This window comes from Heterodontus francisci, chromosome 12, assembly GCF_036365525.1.
Source record: "Heterodontus francisci isolate sHetFra1 chromosome 12, sHetFra1.hap1, whole genome shotgun sequence".
Lineage (NCBI taxonomy): Eukaryota > Metazoa > Chordata > Chondrichthyes > Heterodontiformes > Heterodontidae > Heterodontus > Heterodontus francisci.
The window spans coordinates 111,845,976-111,865,197 of NC_090382.1; the positions used below are offsets into that span (position 1 = coordinate 111,845,976).

Sequence of the window (19,222 nt, forward strand, 5' to 3'; positions counted from 1 at the left end):
TTCCACCCCCCCTCCCCCCCCTTTACCCCCCTTCCACCCCCCCCCACCCCCGTCCCCTTCCCTGCTCCACCCTCTCAGCTCACCCCCTCACAACCCCGTCCCAGCCCGCCCCCCCCTCGCACCATCTTCACCCCGCACCCCCTTCCCCTGCACCCCCCCACCCCCTCCCTCTACCCCTCCCCCTTGCATCCCCTCCTCCCACCGGCACCATCCTACACCTGTGTAGGGGCCCCAACAACCCCACTGCCTTGTGGGCGTCTCGGGAGAGACCAAGGCTAAGGGAGTAAACCCTAACAGAAAATCCGGAGCGGAACCCCGTAGGCGGTCATGTGTCACCTTTGGCATGTTTCCGGCAGTTCCTGCAGCCATACTGGTGCCAAACGTCGTGTCCTGCACTCCTTTGGACCCCACCAGAAAGGCCGAGAGGGGGGTTTTGACGACTGGGCAACTCTCAACCTCCATAAATTTGCCCAGGCATGCGCCATGGAGAGGTCACTCCATAGTTGCCTCACAGCAACCGAAACAACACGGAAGGCAGCAGTTACGGGTTATAAGTCCAGATAAATTGGCGTAGAAACTGGGCGCCACGGGTTGCCTTTGTCGGTGGGAGAGGTCATTGCACCTCACTGGACAGCTACCGCCCGCCTCAAACCGGGCAGCCCCCGGTCAATAAGGTTCTGTCCCGCCACAGTCTGCCTGCTTCAATGGGTGCTTGGAGCTCAGGGTCATTGCCCGAAAGGTGGACTGATACACCGCACCAAACAACATGAAAAAAGGAAAGAAGGTACCAGCCCTTCGCTTTGCAAGCTGGAACGTCAGAACTATGTGTCCTGGCCTGTCGGAAGACCTTACACAAATCAACGATTCTCGGAAGACCGCCATCATTAACAACGAGCTCAGTAGATTCAATGTGGACATTGCAGCACTTCAGGAGACTCGCCTCCCCGCGAGTGGCTCTCTAGCAGAGCAAGACTACACCTTCTTCTGGCAGGGCAGGGATCCTGAAGAACCAAGACAGCATGGAGTGGGCTTCGCCATCAGAAACTCCTTGCTCAGCATGATAGAGCCTCCCTCAAATGGCTCGGAACGCATACTGTCCATCCGACTGCTCACCACCTCTGGTCCAGTACACCTACTCAGCATCTATGCTCCAACACTCTGCTCCGCACCTGAAGCTAAAGACCAGTTCTATGAACAACTCCATAACATCATTAGCAGCATCCCCAACACCGAACACCTATTCCTGCTGGGGTACTTTAATGCCAGGGTTGGGGCCGACCATGACTCATGGCCCTCCTGCCTTGGGCGCTATGGCGTTGGAAGGATGAATGAGAACGGGCAGAGACTGCTTGAGTTGTGTACCTATCATAACCTCTGCATCACCAACTCGTTCTTTCACACTAAACCCTGTCACCAGGTTTCATGGAGGCACCCAAGATCACGTCGTTGGCACCAGCTAGACCTCATTGTCACAAGGCGAGCCGCCTTAAACAGTGTTCAAATCACACGCAGCTTCCACAGTGCGGACTGCGACACCGACCACTCCCTGGTGTGCAGCAAGGTTAGACTCAGACCAAAGAAGTTGCATCATTCCAAGCAGAAGGGCCACCCGCGCATCAACACGAGCAGAATTTCTCACCCACAGCTGTTACAAAAATTTCTAAATTCACTTGTAACAGCCCTTCAAAACACTCCCACAGGGGATGCTGAGACCAAGTGGGCCCACATCAGAGACGCCATCTATGAGTCAGCTTTGACCACCTACGGCAAAAGTGCGAAGAGAAATGCAGACTGGTTTCAATCTCATAATGAAGAGCTGGAACCTGTCATAGCCGCTAAGCGCATTGCACTTTTGAACTACAAGAAAGCCCCCAGCGATTTAACATCCGCAGCACTGAAAGCAGCCAGAAGTACTGCACAAAGAACAGCTAGGCGTTGCGCAAACGACTACTGGCAACACCTATGCAGTCATATTCAGCTGGCCTCAGACACCGGAAACATCAGAGGAATGTATGATGGCATGAAGAGAGCTCTTGGGCCAACCATCAAGAAGATCACCCCCCTCAAATCTAAATCGGGGGACATAATCACTGACCAACGCAAACAGATGGACCGCTGGGTTGAGCACTACCTAGAACTGTACTCCAGGGAGAATGCTGTCACTGAGACTGCCCTCAATGCAGCCCAGCCTCTACCAGTCATGGATGAGCTGGACATACAGCCAACCAAATCGGAACTCAGTGATGCCATTGATTCCCTAGCCAGCGGAAAAGCCCCTGGGAAGGACAGCATTACCCCTGAAATAATCAAGAGTGCCAAGCCTGCTATACTCTCAGCACTACATGAACTGCTATGCCTGTGCTGGGACGAGGGAGCAGTACCCCAGGACATGCGCGATGCCAACATCATCACCCTCTATAAAAACAAAGGTGACCGCGGTGACTGCAACAACTACCGTGGAATCTCCCTGCTCAGCATAGTGGGGAAAGTCTTTGCTCGAGTCGCTCTGAACAGGCTCCAGAAGCTGGCCGAGCGCGTCTACCCTGAGGCACAGTGTGGCTTTCGTGCAGAGAGATCGACTATTGACATGCTGTTCTCCCTTCGTCAGATACAGGAGAAATGCCGTGAACAACAGATGCCCCTCTACATTGCTTTCATTGATCTCACCAAAGCCTTTGACCTCGTCAGCAGACGTGGTCTCTTCAGACTACTAGAAAAGATCGGATGTCCACCAAAGCCACTAAGTATCATCACCTCATTCCATGACAATATGAAAGGCACAATTCAACATGGTGGCTCCTCATCAGAGCCCTTTCCTATCCTGAGTGGTGTGAAACAGGGCTGTGTTCTCGCACCCACACTTTTTGGGATTTTCTTCTCCCTGCTGCTTTCACATGCGTTCAAATCCTCTGAAGAAGGAATTTTCCTCCACACAAGATCAGGGGGCAGGTTGTTCAACCTTGCCCGTCTAAGAGCGAAGTCCAAAGTACGGAAAGTCCTCATCAGAGAACTCCTCTTTGCTGACAATGCTGCTTTAACATCCCACACTGAAGAATGCCTGCAGAGTCTCATCGACAGGTTTGCGTCTGCCTGCAATGAATTTGGCCTAACCATCAGCCTCAAGAAAACGAACATCATGGGGCAGGATGTCAGAAATGCTCCATCCATCAATATTGGCGACCACGCTCTGGAAGTGGTTCAAGAGTTCACCTACCTAGGCTCAACTATCACCAGTAACCTGTCTCTAGATGCAGAAATCAACAAGCGCATGGGTAAGGCTTCCACTGCTATGTCCAGACTGGCCAAGAGAGTGTGGGAAAATGGCGCACTGACACGGAACACAAAAGTCCGAGTGTATCAGGCCTGTGTCCTCAGTACCTTGCTCTACGGCAGCGAGGCCTGGACAACGTATGCCAGCCAAGAGCGACGTCTCAATTCATTCCATCTTCGCTGCCTTCGGAGAATACTTGGCATCAGGTGGCAGGACTATATCTCCAACACAGAAGTCCTTGAAGCGGCCAACACCCCCAGCTTATACACACTACTGAGTCAGCGGCGCTTGAGATGGCTTGGCCATGTGAGCCGCATGGAAGATGGCAGGATCCCCAAAGACACATTGTACAGCGAGCTCGCCACTGGTATCAGACCCACCGGCCGTCCATGTCTCCATTATAAAGACGTCTGCAAACGTGACATGAAATCGTGTGACATTGATCACAAGTCGTGGGAGTCAGTTGCCAGCATTCGCCAGAGCTGGCGGGCAGCCATAAAGACAGGGCTAAGTTGTGGCGAGTCGAAGAGACTTAGTAGTTGGCAGGAAAAAAGACAGAGGCGCAAGGGGAGAGCCAACTGTGCAACAGCCCCAACAAACAAATTTCTCTGCAGCACCTGTGGAAGACCCTGTCACTCCAGAATTGGCCTTTATAGCCACTCCAGGCGCTGCTTCACAAACCACTGACCACCTCCAGGCGCGTATCCATTGTCTCTCGAGATAAGGAGGCCCAAAAGAAGAATTGAATAATAGAGCAAAGCAGGTAAGAAATATAAACCAGCAAAGTCAATTAAAGTTGCACAACATTAAATGCACAAAGCAATTCTTCCGGTGTTCAGTGGAGGCACTATTGCTTTAAGATAATGTGCTGTTATTATTGGCCGAGTCTCTTTGTGTCGCTGTCTACCAATGAGGTGAAGAAATGTGTCTGGAGATCCAGCACCACTCCTCCTTCATCAAGCACTACGCGCTGTAGAATGAACGAACAGCATTCACCGTTCCACGCTCTTAATTCACATCGAAGAAAGGGACGGAAAAATCTGAGGGCATTTGTAAAATCATCTGGGCGATCGTAACTAAAACGTCTACGCGCTATACATAAAAAGCAACATTTCCTTTGGATAAGCAAGGTAATGAACAAATGCATTATCGGTCTAACAACAAGGCACGTATAAATTCATCTGAGAATCTGGCAATTATATTCGCAGTACTTTGATCCAGAATGGCCTACTGGATGAATAGCCATTTGTCCCTATGGCCTGTTTTTTATCTGATACTCATGTATGTTTCGGATTCAGCCTGTGTAAAAATTCGCTACTCAATTCCGGAAGAATTAGATCTTGGCGCCTTTGTTGGAAATATCGCTGCGGACCTGGGATTAGATGTAAAGCAGTTATTGGAGCGCCGATTTCGGATTGCATCTGAAGACAAAAAACAATATCTAGACGTGAATTTAAAAACTGGAGCTCTCGTTATAAAAGAAAAATTAGACAGAGAGCAGCTTTGCGAACACCGCCTGTCGTGCATATTGATATTAGAGGCTGTGATTGAGAACCCGCTAAAGTTATATCGTGTGGAAATTGAGATTCTCGACGTAAATGACAACGCGCCCGTGTTCCAGAGAAGTGAGGTAAACATTGAAATCTCAGAATTCATGCCAGCAGGAACGAGCTTCCTGCTCCAGAGCGCGATTGACCCGGATGCTGGAACCGACGGTGTTCGCTCTTACCAACTGAGCCCAAACGGGTATTTCACTTTGAAATCACAGTCAGACAGCGAACAAAATGGCATCCCAGAACTCGTGCTGGAACGACTCCTCGACCGAGAGCAACAACCAACTCATCGGTTAACACTAACGGCGTTTGACGGAGGAACTCCACAGAAATTCGGGTCAACCCAGATTAATATTAATGTACTTGATGCGAACGATAACGCCCCAGTTTGCGAACAAAATGTCTATCAAATCACCACGGCCGAAAACGTGCGCAAAAATACTTTGATTGTGAAAGTAACTGCGGTTGATCTAGACGCAGGCCTAAACGGTGAGATAATCTATTCTTTTACCGATCACACTCCTGATAGAGTTCGGGATCTATTCAGCCTCGATTCAGCCAACGGAGAAATCAGAGTAATTGGTACCGTAGACTTTGAAGAAACAGTGAATTATCAGATTATGGTACAAGCCAAGGACAGAGGCTCGCTTCCACTGCTAGGATACTGTAAAGTTTTGATAAAGGTCACTGATGTTAATGATAATTCTCCTGAAATAATAACGACTTCTGCGTCGAATTTCATTCAAGAGAATGCTGCTCTAAACACTGCAGTAGCTGTTTTAAGAGTTGCAGACCGAGATTCTGAAAATACAGCGGCTGTTTATTGCCGAATCAACGGGGGTATTCCTTTTAAGCTTAATAGCTCCTTTAATAACTACTATACGTTAGTCACTCATGGTGATATAGATCGTGAAAAAGTGCCAGAATACAACGTTACCATTACATGTACGGATAGTGGCTCTCCTCCCCTCTCGACCAACAAAACCATCCGAGTTCAAGTCACAGATACAAACGACAACGCGCCACGCTTTACGCAGCCTTCGTTCACCATGTATGTGACAGAAAATAATATCATTGGTGCTTCAATTGGTTCTGTGTCAGCTTTTGATCCAGATTCTAATCAAAATTCTCAAATACGTTTTGATATTTTGAGTCGCCTGATACACGGGTTGCCCGCGTCCACATTCGTCTCAATAAACTCAGCCAATGGTGTGATGTTTGCTCACCAGTCTTTTGATTTTGAGCAACTTAAAAATTTTCAAATCTGTGTGCAAGTGAAGGATGCTGGATCCCCTCCGCTCAGCAGTAACGTAACGGTAAATGTCATCATCACAGATCAGAATGACAATGCCCCTGTGATCCTGTCACCTTTGCCAAGTGAAGGGTCTGCAGCAGAGGACACGATGCCTAAAACTGCCGATTCGGGTTACTTGGTTGCAAAAGTGACAGCCACTGATGCCGATTCTGGGCAGAACGCTCAAATTGTCTATCAGCTTCTTCAGCCCACTGATGAAAGTCTGTTTACGGTGGCTGCAGAAACAGGAGAAATCTGGAGTATTCGCCGCTTTGGGCATAAAGATTCCCTCAGACAGAAAATCGTCATTTTGGTGAGGGACAATGGAATTCCGTCCCTTTCATCTACTGTCACCATCAATGTATCAGTGCAGGATGATACTACAGAAAACCCATCTAATATTGGCATGTTAGGGACCTCTGGGCCATGGACATCTGATTTTAAATTTTATTTAATGATTTCTTTTGGCACAATTTCGCTGCTATTGCTTGCGGCGATTGTAATCCTCGGTATTAAGGTGCAAAGAGGTCGAACGGAAACTAGTAGTGACTGTTGCTGTTGGCACACGTCATACATTTCCAGCAGGGATTCGCTACGTGGAATTCAAAAGGCAAGTGTGAAAATTCAAATGCCACCCAATTACACTGAAAGTGGGACGTTCCCGCAACCATTTCGCTATGATGTGCGTCAAGATTCAGACATGGACGATTTCATGTTTCTAAAGTTAGATGGTGTGACAGCGCCCATAATTGATATCAAAACTGGCATATGTACTGCTGCAGAACATGGAAAGGTATCACAGTCTACAAGCAAGGAAACCACTGAATTTCGCAAGGTGAGTGGTCCGTTGTTAACACTTTAAACTTCACTTAGCATTTTTAGAAGGTATTATTTTACTCTGGACTAGTCATCCGGGGGCCTGGACTAATAATCGAGAGAACGTGTGTCGCGGCCCGTAATAGCAGTTGAAGAAGTTGTTTTGACTTAAAATAAATCCGGAAATTAAAACAAAAATCTACTTTCGATAAACGTTACCACAAAGTTGTCGGAATCTGGGTAAAAAATGTCAGTTGGTTGTCAACCTCACTACGAACATACGAATTAGGAGCAGAAGTAGGCCACTAATATTATTCCGAGGAGAAAATTTGCTATTCTTACCGGGTATGGCTTGCATGAGGCTCGAGTCATACAACAAGGTTGTTGACTCTGGACTGTTTCGCTGTCATGGCTCAGCAGCCACTCACTCAGGGGATAAGAAGAAAGAAATGGAAGAAGGCGATTTTGCTGCTCGTGCCTACTCCACCATCCCAGTAAATTATATTGATCTGTTTTTCAACCACATTATGCCACCTTTGACCCATAACCAGAACAAACAATAATCGAGCGACTGCATTATTGAATGTTTCAAGACTTTATATATACTCTGATGAACTTGTTAATCCAAATAAATAGCTCAGACGGAAGATAAAGCTAAATCCGATAATTATGTAGTTTCAACTTGAAGTATAATTTCAATAAAAATAGATAATACCGATTCTTGAGGGTTGATGGAACATTTTATTTTCAGAAAGTAAGTGAGGTCCTGCATTACCCTTTTAAGTCAGGAAAAGATTTTTTTTTAGCGCGGATGAGAGGATGGTTGAAATAAATATCGTGAACGGACAAAAAATGTAGATTAGTACACTAAACAAACAAAAAGCGCAAAGGTGCCTCTGAAATATATGGGACGGGTATAAAATAATAGTAAAAATGGAAGGAGTTACTGTATCTACATGGATGTGTAAATCATGACAATGTAATTTGGGTTTTCGTGACATGAATTGGAATGCAGTTGAATGATTTTAACAGACGGTGCACCCTAGCTTTTGTCTCTCCCACAACAGACAGCCTTGAAAGAAACTTGGCTGATTCTGGATCGTCCGGGGAAATTAAATATTCACAAATTTTAAATTGGTAAGCGTCATAGGGAAGCAAAATGGAAAAAAGAGGTGACCTTTTAACTGAATACAAACTAGCAGCAGGAGTAGGCTATTTGACCCCTCGAGTCTTCTCCACCATTCTGTATGATCATGGCTGATCTGTTTGTGGACTCAGTTCCACTTTCCTGCCGACCCCCGATACCCTTTGCCACCCTTGATTGTCAAGAATCTGTCCACCTCTGCCTTAAAAACATTCAATGACCCTGCCTCGGCCACTCTCCAGGAAAGATAGTTCCACAGACTCACGAACTTCTGATAGAAAAAAATTCTCCTCATCTCTGTCTAAGGGAGACCCCTTATTTTAAACTGTGCCCCCTAGTTTTATCTCTCCACAAGAGATAGCCTTGATCGTCACATGGCTGCTTCTGGATAGTATCAGGTCCCGGCGACTGGAGAATTGCTAATGTTGTCCCCTTGTTTAGGAAGGGGAGCAGGGATAATCCAGGTAATTATAGACCAGTGAGCCTGACGTCAGTGGTAGGGAAGCTGCTGGAGAAGATACTGAGGGATAGGATCTATTCCCATTTGGAAGACAATAGGCTTATCAGTGATAGGCAACATGGTTTTGTGCAGGGAAGGTCATGTCTTACCAACTTAATAGAATTCTTTGAGGAAGTGTCAAAGTTGATTGATGAGGGAAGGGCTGTAGATGTCATATACATGGACTTCAGTAAGGCATTCGATAACGTTCCCCATGGTAGGCTGATGGAGAAAGTGAAGGCGCATGGGGTCCAAGGTGTACTAGCTAGATGGATAAAGAACTGGCTGGGCAACAGGAGACAGAGAGTAGCAGTGGAAGGGAGTTTCTCAAAATGGAGACGTGTAACCAGTGGTGTTCCACAGGGATCCGTGCTGGGACCACTGTTGTTTGTGATATACATAAATGATTTGGAGGAAAGTATAGGTGGTCTGATTAGCAAGTTTGCAGACGACACTAAGATTGGTGGAGTAGCAGATAGTGAAGGGGACTGTCAGAGAATACAGCAGAATATAGATAGATTGGAGAGTTGGGCAGAGAAATGGCAGATGGAGTTCAATCAGGGCAAATGCGAGGTGATGCGTTTTGGAAGATCCAATTCAAGAGTGAACTATACAGTAAATGGAAAAGTCCTGGGGAAAGTTGATGGACAGTGAGATTTGGGTGTTCAGGTCCATTGTTCCCTGAAGGTGGCAACGCAGGTCAATAGAGTGGTCAAGAAGGCATACGGCATGCTTTCCTTCATCGGACGGGGTATTGAGTACAAGAGTTGGCAGGTCATGTTACAGTTGTATAGGACTTTGGTTCGGCCACATTTGGAATACTGCGTGCAGTTCTGGTCGCCACATTACCAAAAGGATGTGGATGCTTTGGAGAGGGTGCAGAGGAGGTTCACCAGGATGTTGCCTGGTATGGAGGGCGCTAGCTATGAAGAGAGGTTGAGTAGATTAGGATTATTTTCATTAGAAAGACGGAGGTTGAGGGGGGACATGATTGAGTTGTACAAAATCATGAGAGGTATAGACAGGGTGGATAGCAAGAAGCTTTTTCCCAGAGTGGGGGATTCAATTACCAGGGGACACGAGTTCAAAGTGAAAGGGGAAACGTTTAGGGGGGATATGCGTGGAAAGTTCTTTACGCAGAGGGTGGTGGGTGCCTGGATTGCGTTGCCAGCGGAGGTAGTAGACGCGGGCACGATAGCGTCTTTTAAGATGTATCTAGACAGATACATGAATGGGCAGGAAGTAAAGAGATACAGACCCTTAGAAAATAGGCGACAGGTTTAGATAGAGGATCTGGATCGGCGTAGGCTTGGAGGGCCGAAGGGCCTGTTCCTGTGCTGTAATTTTCTTTGTTCTTACATGGAAATCAAATATTCACAGATATAAAATTGGGAAGGTTCATATGGAAGCAAAATGGAAATAGAGGTGACCTTATTAACCGAATGCATTATTCCAGAAGAAGCAAGAATAATTTCTCTGAAGGAAGCTTTTGTTTACAAGGGTCCTCTGGGCCGAGTTCAGCATCAGCAAATTGAAAGAAATTGAATTACACAAAGCGTGCGATGTCATGGGGATATAACCGATCTGGATAAGTCAATACATTGGCTGATTTCATCATAGAACACAAAGGTTTGGTAATGAATGGCCTCCTCTCCTTAGGAATTGTCATAGAATGGCTTGATTGATGCATCAGAGGTATTTTCCATTTTGTTAACTACTTTTCAGGCTGAAACAATGGGTCTACCAGGGCAGACTTTTTGTGGATTTTGGGAAGGAGGAAAAAGTGGGCTCTACAGTTTTGGGGAACTATCAGGTTAGAGATTGAAGAGCAATGATCTTCAGAGGAAATTAGGTCAATGACAGTCCAGGAAACAATGGTTTTATATTCAGAAATGGCACCATGGTTCAGGGGAAGGGAAGAAGGAAGTGTTAGAGAGTTTGCATTTGGCCTCTCCCAGGTGGAGCTTGGTATGGCAGACAACAGAGATACCACCCTTGTCAGCGCATTTGATGACGGTGTTAGCATTGGAACTGAGGGAAAGTAGTGCTGCAAATTCAGAAGCAGATAGGCTAGAGCGAGCGAAGGGAGCAGAGAAATTGAGATAGTTGATACCATGCTGTAAGTTCTCAATAAAATATCAAGGGAGAGTAAGAGGAGAGACGGAGGGTTCAGGTAAAGGGGGAATATTGGAGATGAGTTAATAGATCCACTGAGTAGGCGGTAGACTCATGGCCAATTAAGTCAAAGAAGTGGGCATGGAGGCAGCAGCAATGAAAAAAGAGCTCATGCCGAGCTTGAAATTCACTGAGGTGGGGGCGTAAGGGGGTGAAGCTGAATCCTTTGCCGAGGACAGATCGTTCAGAGTCGGCGAGGGAAATTAAAGAGAATATAGTGAATAAACAGCAAGGGGTGAAATTCGAAGAAGAGATGGGGTCAGAGGGAGGGGAAGGGGAAGAAAGATTCAGAGGAGTGTTGGTGCCCATGTGTTGCTAAAGCTTGTGATCCTTCACACCTAAAAGGAGGATAACAAATTTTTAGTTAAAGCGCCAGATGAAGTGAGGGATGAAATTAAACTGTGGGACTGGACAGTTTTGGGATAGAATGAGTCAGTGCTGCTTAAGAGAGAGGTCGAGAGCGGACATATGGCAGTGCATGGCGTTGAGAGCGCATCTTGGGATGCAACAAGAACAGCAGTTTGAGGAATTCTGAATGTCTGGAATATATCTGTAAACGTGGCTGGATTCAAAACACAAGAGTCTTGGAATCCAGGTGGAATAAGCTGGAGCTGGAGACAGTTGCCGAGGAAGGAGATGTGGCTGTTATAGCGATTTCTGCTAGATACCTGATAAAAGACAGGAAGGGAAATGTGGCTGTGAAAACAATTTTTGGTAGATAACTGATTTTAAAAAAATAAGGGAGATATAAAGCAATGAAGGCAAAAAGGGTAGCAGAAAAACTACAATCCCATAAGAGAAAAGAGCAGAATTTCTTGAAGATAGGCACACTCCTGGAAGAGAAGTATCAGTGAATTAAGCAATAATACAAAAGCGAAATACTGTGCATGCTGGAAATCTGAAATAAAAACATAAAATGCTGGAAAGACTCAGCAGGTCAGGCAGCATCTGTGGAGAGAAAAACAGAGTAAATGTTTCAGGTTCGTGACCTTCCATCAAAACTGAGAAAAGTTAGATATCTAATATGTTTTGAGCAAGTAAAAGGGGACAGCGGGGAAGATGAACAAAAGTAAAAATCTGTAATAGGGTGGAGGGCAGGAGAGATTAAGTGACAACTAATTTTTTTGACTGAAATTTTATCATTCTCAAGTTGAATTATATCGTTGCTTGAAATTGGAACACTGTACTAATATTATCATTCAGTATTAACACCAATCAATACCAAAACTTGCATTTATACACAGTTTTAAAAGAAATCATGAGCTAACTGCACTTGGTGTGGGAAAGGATATAGGCAGCAGAGTTGGAGATAAGATAGAGGTCGGACTGACGGATAGGTGAATGCCAAGGAGATCGTTGCAAATAGTTCTTTCTGCACATGGCAAAGGCATGCGTGAGGTTTATATCAGCATATTGGTAATGAATGTTTAGAGGTAGGTAATGCTGCACAAATAAAACCAGATGGTCTTTATGATGTTGTAGCTGCTGCTCCAGTACAGCTACAAAACAGGCATCTACCCGACAATGTGGAAAATTGCCCAGGTGTGTCCTGTCCACAAAAGCCAGGACAAATCCAATGCAGCAAATTACTCCAGGCTGAAGCATTAGCAAAGAGATGGAAGGTGCCGTCGCCAGTGCTGCACAGCGGCACTTAGACAGTAACAACCTGCTCATTGATGTTCAGTTTGCATTCGGCCAAGACCATTCACTCCAGACATCATTATGGCTTTCTTCCCCATCCCTAATTGCGCTTGGGAAAATGGTAGCGAATTGCTTTCTCAAACCGCTGCAACCTTGAGGCGTAGGTATACCCACAGTGCTGTTAGGAAGGGTATTCCAGGATTTTGACACAGTGACAGTGAAGGAACGGTGATACAGTTCCAAGTCGGGATGGTGTGTGGTTTGAAGGGGAACTTGTAGCTGGTGGTGTTTCCATGCTACGGCTGTGTTTGTCCTTCTATGTCGTAGAGGTCGTGGGTTTGGAAGGTGCTGTGAAAGGAGCCTTGGAGAGTTGCTGCGGTGCATCTTGTAGATAATACATACTGCTGCCACTGTGCGTTGGTGATGAAGGGAGTGAATGTTGAAGGTGGGGGAAGTGGTGCCAATCAAGCAGGCTGCTTTGGCTGGATGGTGTCGAGCTTCTTAAGTGCTGTTGAAGCTGCACCCATTCAGGCAAGTGGAGATTATTTCATCATACTCCTGACTTGTGCCTTGTAGATGGTGGACAGGATCTGGGAAGTCAGGAGGTTCGTTACTCGCTGCAGAATTCCCAGCCTCTGACCTGCTCATGTAGCCGCAGTATTTATGTGGCTGCTCCAGTTAAGTTTCTGGTCAATAGTAGCCCCCATAATGTTGATAGTGGGATATTCAGCGATGGAAACGCCATTGAATGTTCAGGGAAGATGGTTATATTCTCTCTTGTTTGAGATGGTCATTGCCTGGCACTTGTGTGGGGTGAATGCTACTTGCCACTTATCAGCCCAAGACTGAATGTTGTCCAGTTCTTGTTGCATATGACATGGACTGCTGCAGTATCTGAGAAGTTGTGAATGTTACTGAATGTCATACATTCATCAGCAAACATACCCACTTCTGATCTTATGATGGAGGGAAGGACATTGATGGTTGGGCCTAGAACACTACGCTGAGGAACCCCTGCAGCAATATCCTAGGGCTGAGATGTTTGACCTCCAACAACCACAACCATCTTCCTTTGTTCTAGGTATGACTCATTGATGATTTAGATGAGGGAACTAAATGTAATGATTTACTTGAGGGAACTAAATGTAATATCTCCAAATTTTCAGATGACACAAAACTGGGTGGGAGGGTGAGCTGTGAGGAGGATGCAGAGAGGCTTCAAGGTGATTTGGACAAGTTGAGAGAGTGGGCTAATGCATGGCAGATGCAGTATAATGTGGATAAATGTGAGGTTATCCACTTTGGTAGCAAAAGCAGGAAGGCAGATTATTATCTGAACAGCTATAAACTGAGAGAGTGGAATATGCAGCAAGACCTGGGTGTTCTCGTACACCAGTCGCTGAAAGTAATCATGTAGGTGCAACAGGCGGTAAAAAAAAAGGTAAATGGTATGTTGGCCTTCATAGCGAGAGGATTCGAGTACAGAAGCAGTGATAAAAACAAGAAATGCTGGAATCACTCAGCAGGTCTGGCAGCATCTGTGGAAAGAGAAGCAGAGTTAACGTTTCGGGTCAGTGACCCGAAACGTTAACTCTGCTTCTCTTTCCACAGATGCTGCCAGACCTGCTGAGTGATTCCAGCATTTCTTGTTTTTGTTTCAGATCTCCAGCATCCGCAGTATTTTGCTTTTATTACAGAAGCAGGGATGTCTTGCTGCAATTATACAAACCCTCGGTGAGGCAACACCTGCAATATTGTGTGCAGTTTTGGTCTCCTTATCTGAGGAAGGATCTTCTTGCTATAGAGGGAGTGCAGTGAATGTTTCCAGACTGATTCCTGGGATGACGGGACTGAGGTATGAGGAGAGATTGAGTTGGTTAGGATTATATTCGCTGGAGTTCAGAAGAGTGAGGGGGGATCTCTTAGAAACCTATAAAATTCTAACAGGACTTGACAGGGTAGATGCAGGAAGGATGTTCCCGATGGTGGGGGAGTCCAGAACCAGGAGTCATAGTCTAAGCATACGGGGTAAACCTTTCAGGACTGAGATGAGGAGAAATTTCTTCACCCAGAGAGTGGTGAGCCAATGGAATTCGCTACTACAGAAAGCAGTTGAGGCCAAAACATTGTATGTTTTCAAGAAGGAGTTAGATATAGCTCTTGAGTCTAAAGGGATCAAAGGATATGGGACTAAAGCGGGAACAGGCTACTGAGTTGGATGATCAGCCATGATCATAATGAATGGCAGAGCAGGCTCGATGGGCCGATTGGCCTACTCCTGCTCCTATTTTCCACGTTTCTATGACTCGATCCATTGATGAGTTTTCCCCTTGATTCCTATTGATTTCATTTAGGCTAGGGCTCCTTGATGTTACACTCGGACAAATGCTACCTTGATATCCAGAGCCTCACTCTCACCTCACCTCTTGACTTCAGCTCCTTTATCCATGCTTGAACCAAGGCTATTATGAGGTCAGGAGCAGAGTGGCCCTGGCGGAACTTCCGTGCCAGACAGTGTCAGGCAACGACCATGTCCAACAGGAGAGAATCTAACCAAGTTTCAGTCCAAGTGGTGTAGCTAGATCCATATGCTGTTGGCAAAGGTGATGTAGTTTTTTTGATCCAGTAACAGTGATGAAATGGTGATATAGTTCCAAATCAGGTGGATTAGAGGGGAACGTACAGGGGGTGGCATTCCCTTGCCTCTACTGCCCTTGTCCTTCTAAGTGGTAGAGGTCACGGCTTAGAAGGTGCTGTCAAAAGAGGCTTGGCAAGTTGCTGCAATGCATCTTGTAGATGGCACAGACAGCTGCCACTTTGCCCCAGTGGTGAAGGGAATTGATGCTTAAGATTGTGGATGGGGTGCTGATCAAGCAATCTGCATTCTCCTGGACGGTGACGAGCCTCTTGAGTGTTTTGGGAACTGCACTCATTCACGCAAGTGGAAAGTATTCAGTGACGTGCCTTGTAGATGGTTGACAATCCCTCGGGAGTCTAGAATTGAATTGATCACCACAGAATATTCAGCCTGTGACCTACTTTTGTAGCCACAATATTTATATGGTTGGTCCTGTTAAGTTTCTGGTCAATGGTAACCCCCAGGATATTGATGGGGAACGAAGATTGATCGATTATAGATCGTTGTGGGTTCTGTGGAGGTCTTGGATGGGTAGAGTAGCAATTAATGGGTATACTATTGCTGCAATTGGCAAGATAGAAGTAGATGCAAGAAAAAGCAGTTGAGCTTGACAAAGAGGGACACACATGAACATGACGTGCTCAGCCGGTCCAAAAGCTGCGGAGAGGTCTGGAAGGGCATTGATAGTTGGTGCGCCATGGTCATAGTCATCGGGAATGTCTTTCGAGATTTTGATTAGAGATATTTCGATATTGCGTGAGGGAGCACAGAGAACCGCTAGACATTCATAAATCCAGGAGATAAAACTTTGACGATGAGAGTAAAATTCGAGATTGGCGGCATTTTGCAAGAACAGAAAGTTCGGAAGTTTTTTTTATAAACCGGGGGCGATTCTGTTATTTGCAAGAGGGAGAGGCACAGTGATTGTGGCCAAAAAGAATAATTCCCAATATCGGCTAACATCAGAGTCAGGAAATATTGCGGCTAGCAGGTGCGTGGGAATGGGGTCTTGGAAATTAGAGGTATGTTTCGAATTGGAAGAACGTTCTCGGGGCCTGGGTGGAAATGAGAGAAATCTAGACAGAAGAAAGATTGATTGGGACGGGAGAGTTTTTTGTGGGTAAGCATTGATTTTATTGGCAGGAGCAGATGAGGAAGGCCGACACAAATTATTGGATTGCCTTCACCTTGCTAAAAAAATTAAAAAGGTGCACTTTTTTGGGGGGAGATGCGAATGTGGATGTTACGGAAGGGAGGCAGAGTAGATTCTTGAGAGTTGAGAAAAGGAGACAAGAATTACCTTCACGCTTCAAAATGATCACGGATTAATGACTTCTTTTGGCAGAGGAAATCAAGGCCTTGTCGGCCGAATATGTGTCAGACAGATCTAGTGGTGTCGAAAGTAAAACTGTGGATGGTAAATGACCCAAATAAGTTGATGGAGATGGTGTTTGCAGTGACCGTAGGACTGGTGGGGCTACGTAAGATGGTGACGTCAAGGTAGTAGTCAGTAATGTGATCAAAATAATTTATAGGGACAACATGCATGGTTTTGATAAGGGCTATTTCGATATTGTGGAAAGGCGCATCGAGAACTGCAGAGATTCATAAATCCAGGAGATTAAACTTTGGCGTTGCGAGGAAGAGAGGGAATGCGGTGGGGAGTGCTCAGATAAAGATTTTGATTAAGTGGAAGGGGAATCACATTTTGAAGAGGTTCAGAAGATGCCAGCGAAGCGGTGGAAAAGACGTAGGTCTGATTTGACAATCAGCGCCAACGACAGAACTCAATGAGTCATGGTGGCTGTGATGAACAAAACTCGAAGGAGGGAAGTGAAGTTAGCCCCGAGGAGGTACCCTGGAAAGGATGGTCATTGATTGTGGAAGATAGTTCGCTGTAACGGCTGCTTTTAAAGAGATCTTTAAACGTGATTTGCAGAGAATGCTGCAAAGCACAGAGAAGATCTATCATCTCACATAGGACATCAGTCAAGCTGAGACAATGACAGGAGCGCCGCAGATTGGAACTCCCTGGAGGCGGTCTAAACAACATGTGGAACAGGACACAATTAGAAGAACGCAAAAAACAGAATGTCGGAGATGGGATCAGCAACAAGCGCAGATCCAGTAGTACCACATTAGAACGATCCCAGGATGGAAACAAAAACGTCCAAGGAAAATTAGCCTGAAAAGGCAAACTAGATGACGAAATAGGGATAATCCAGCAGAAAATACAATTACTTTGGAAAGTAATGGCGAAAATAAAGATTACCCAGAAGCTAGCGGTGAAATGGCATTCAAACCAGTGGAAAACGATTTTCTGCCGAAAACAGCATTGCTGTACAGCTGAAAAAACAGCAGTACACTGAAATTCAGTTCAGCATCCAAATGAATTCTTGAAGAGATGAAGTAATAAAGCAGATGTATGGCAATTGAAGATTACGGTGAAGACTAGTGCAGGCCAGATGGCGGAATAGTTCAGAAAAACAATGGAAGCAGAGTCCTGGTTCGCCAAGTCAGTGCAGAGAAAATACCTAACAGAACCTGGCTGAGCATTGCGCTATTCGGAGGACGGCGTCTAAGTAGTGGAAGTGAGGAGAGGGAGAGGAGCCGGGATTGGGGCAAGTGGCAATGGATTGCCTTGAATGAATTTGCGAAGGAGAACTCAGTTGGAAGTTGTCCAGGAACGGAATCCAGAGATGGTCCAAGTTGTATCCATTTGTGTTCCATGACAATGTAGTTATTTTGCTGTGCTACCTCAGTGTGGTTGTCATCCATATAATTTCACTCCGTCAAGTTGCAGTTAAAGTTATTATTTCACAGCCGCTTTGAATTCTCTCACTAATCAAGCGCATTTCAGATAAGCACCTGCATTTGGAAAGGTATTCAATTCCCGGACATTGCATTGAAATGAATATTGTTGGACGTCGCATATGAGCAGTTACCTCCCGTTTCCTTTGTTGTAGACCAATAAATTGCACCCGATGGCTTGGTTGGTGAAAGCGACATGTTCAATCCGAAACAGCCTAAAACACAGACAATCCGGAATGTTAACGAATCTGTAGAGAATAATTGTTATTGATGATTCGCCAGAATCAGCGCTGTATATTATGCACACTGCATGTTTCTCGGTTGTGGATTAATGGAAATGCAGACTTCAACTGACAATGAACAGAACACAAGCCTGTGAAAACTTGTAATATATATCCATAACGAACTCGTCTTACAAAATTCACCATCTTAATTTTTTTCTGCGCATCGTTTTCCATTAGTATTATTAGTTCTTGGGATTTGGACATCGCAAGAAAGGCTACATTCGTTGCTCTGGTAAGGTGGTGGTGAACCTTCTACTTCAAATTCTGCAGTTTCCGTTGACGTTGCGCTTTTATTGGAAGGGCTAACAAAGGAATTCGTAATTTATATATAAAAGATATATAAGTTCTGTTAATTATTGCACATCAGTCCATGCCATTTTATTTAAACCTGGCAAACCTGGTAAAGCTGTCGGTAAGGGAGGAGGATCCATACACATTATCTCCCTGAAATATGAAACAAGGGTTAAGCAATTTGCTAAAGAAACTCGGATAGTTCAGTCGTCTAGAATAGTTTGTTCAATCAGCTTGTTCTCGTTGCGATTTGCTGAAGAAATAAGTACATTAGACAAAACAAAAGTACGGTGTTTGGACAAATGTAGAATAATATAATTAGATTGCACGTTAATTGAATAATAGAGCAAAGCAGGTAAGAAATATAAACCAGCAAAGTCAGTTAAAGTTGCACAACGTTAAATGCACAAAGCAATTCTTCCAGTGTTCAGTAGAGGCACTATTGCTTTAAGATAATGTGCTGTTATTATTGGCCGAGTCTCTTTGTGTCGCTGTCTACCAATGAGGTGAAGAAATGTGGCTGGAGATCCAGCACCACTCCTCCTTCACCAAACACTGCGCGCTGTAGAATGAACGAACAGCATTCACCGTTTCACGCTCTTAATTCACATCGAAGAAAGGGACGGAAAAATATGAGGGCATTTGTAAAATCATCTAGGCGATCGTAACTAAAACGTCTACGCGCTATACATAAAAAGCAACATTTCCTTTGGATAAGCAAGGTAATGAACAAATGCGTTATCGGTCTAACAACAAGGCACGTATAAATTCATTTTAAGAATCTGGCAATTATATTCGCAGTACT

The 19,222-nt window shown here is 45.3% G+C and overlaps 1 protein-coding gene across 1 annotated transcript; it reads left to right on the forward strand.

Moving 5' to 3' along the window:
* The first annotated feature begins 4,493 nt into the window (after positions 1-4,493).
* LOC137375747 (protocadherin gamma-B7-like) lies at positions 4,494-19,085 on the forward strand. Its single transcript, XM_068043136.1, has 3 exons — positions 4,494-6,953; positions 16,377-16,531; positions 18,896-19,085. The coding sequence occupies exons 1-3, from the start codon at positions 4,494-4,496 to the stop codon at positions 19,083-19,085; spliced, it is 2,805 nt and encodes a 934-aa protein (XP_067899237.1).
* Positions 19,086-19,222: the final 137 nt, after the last annotated feature.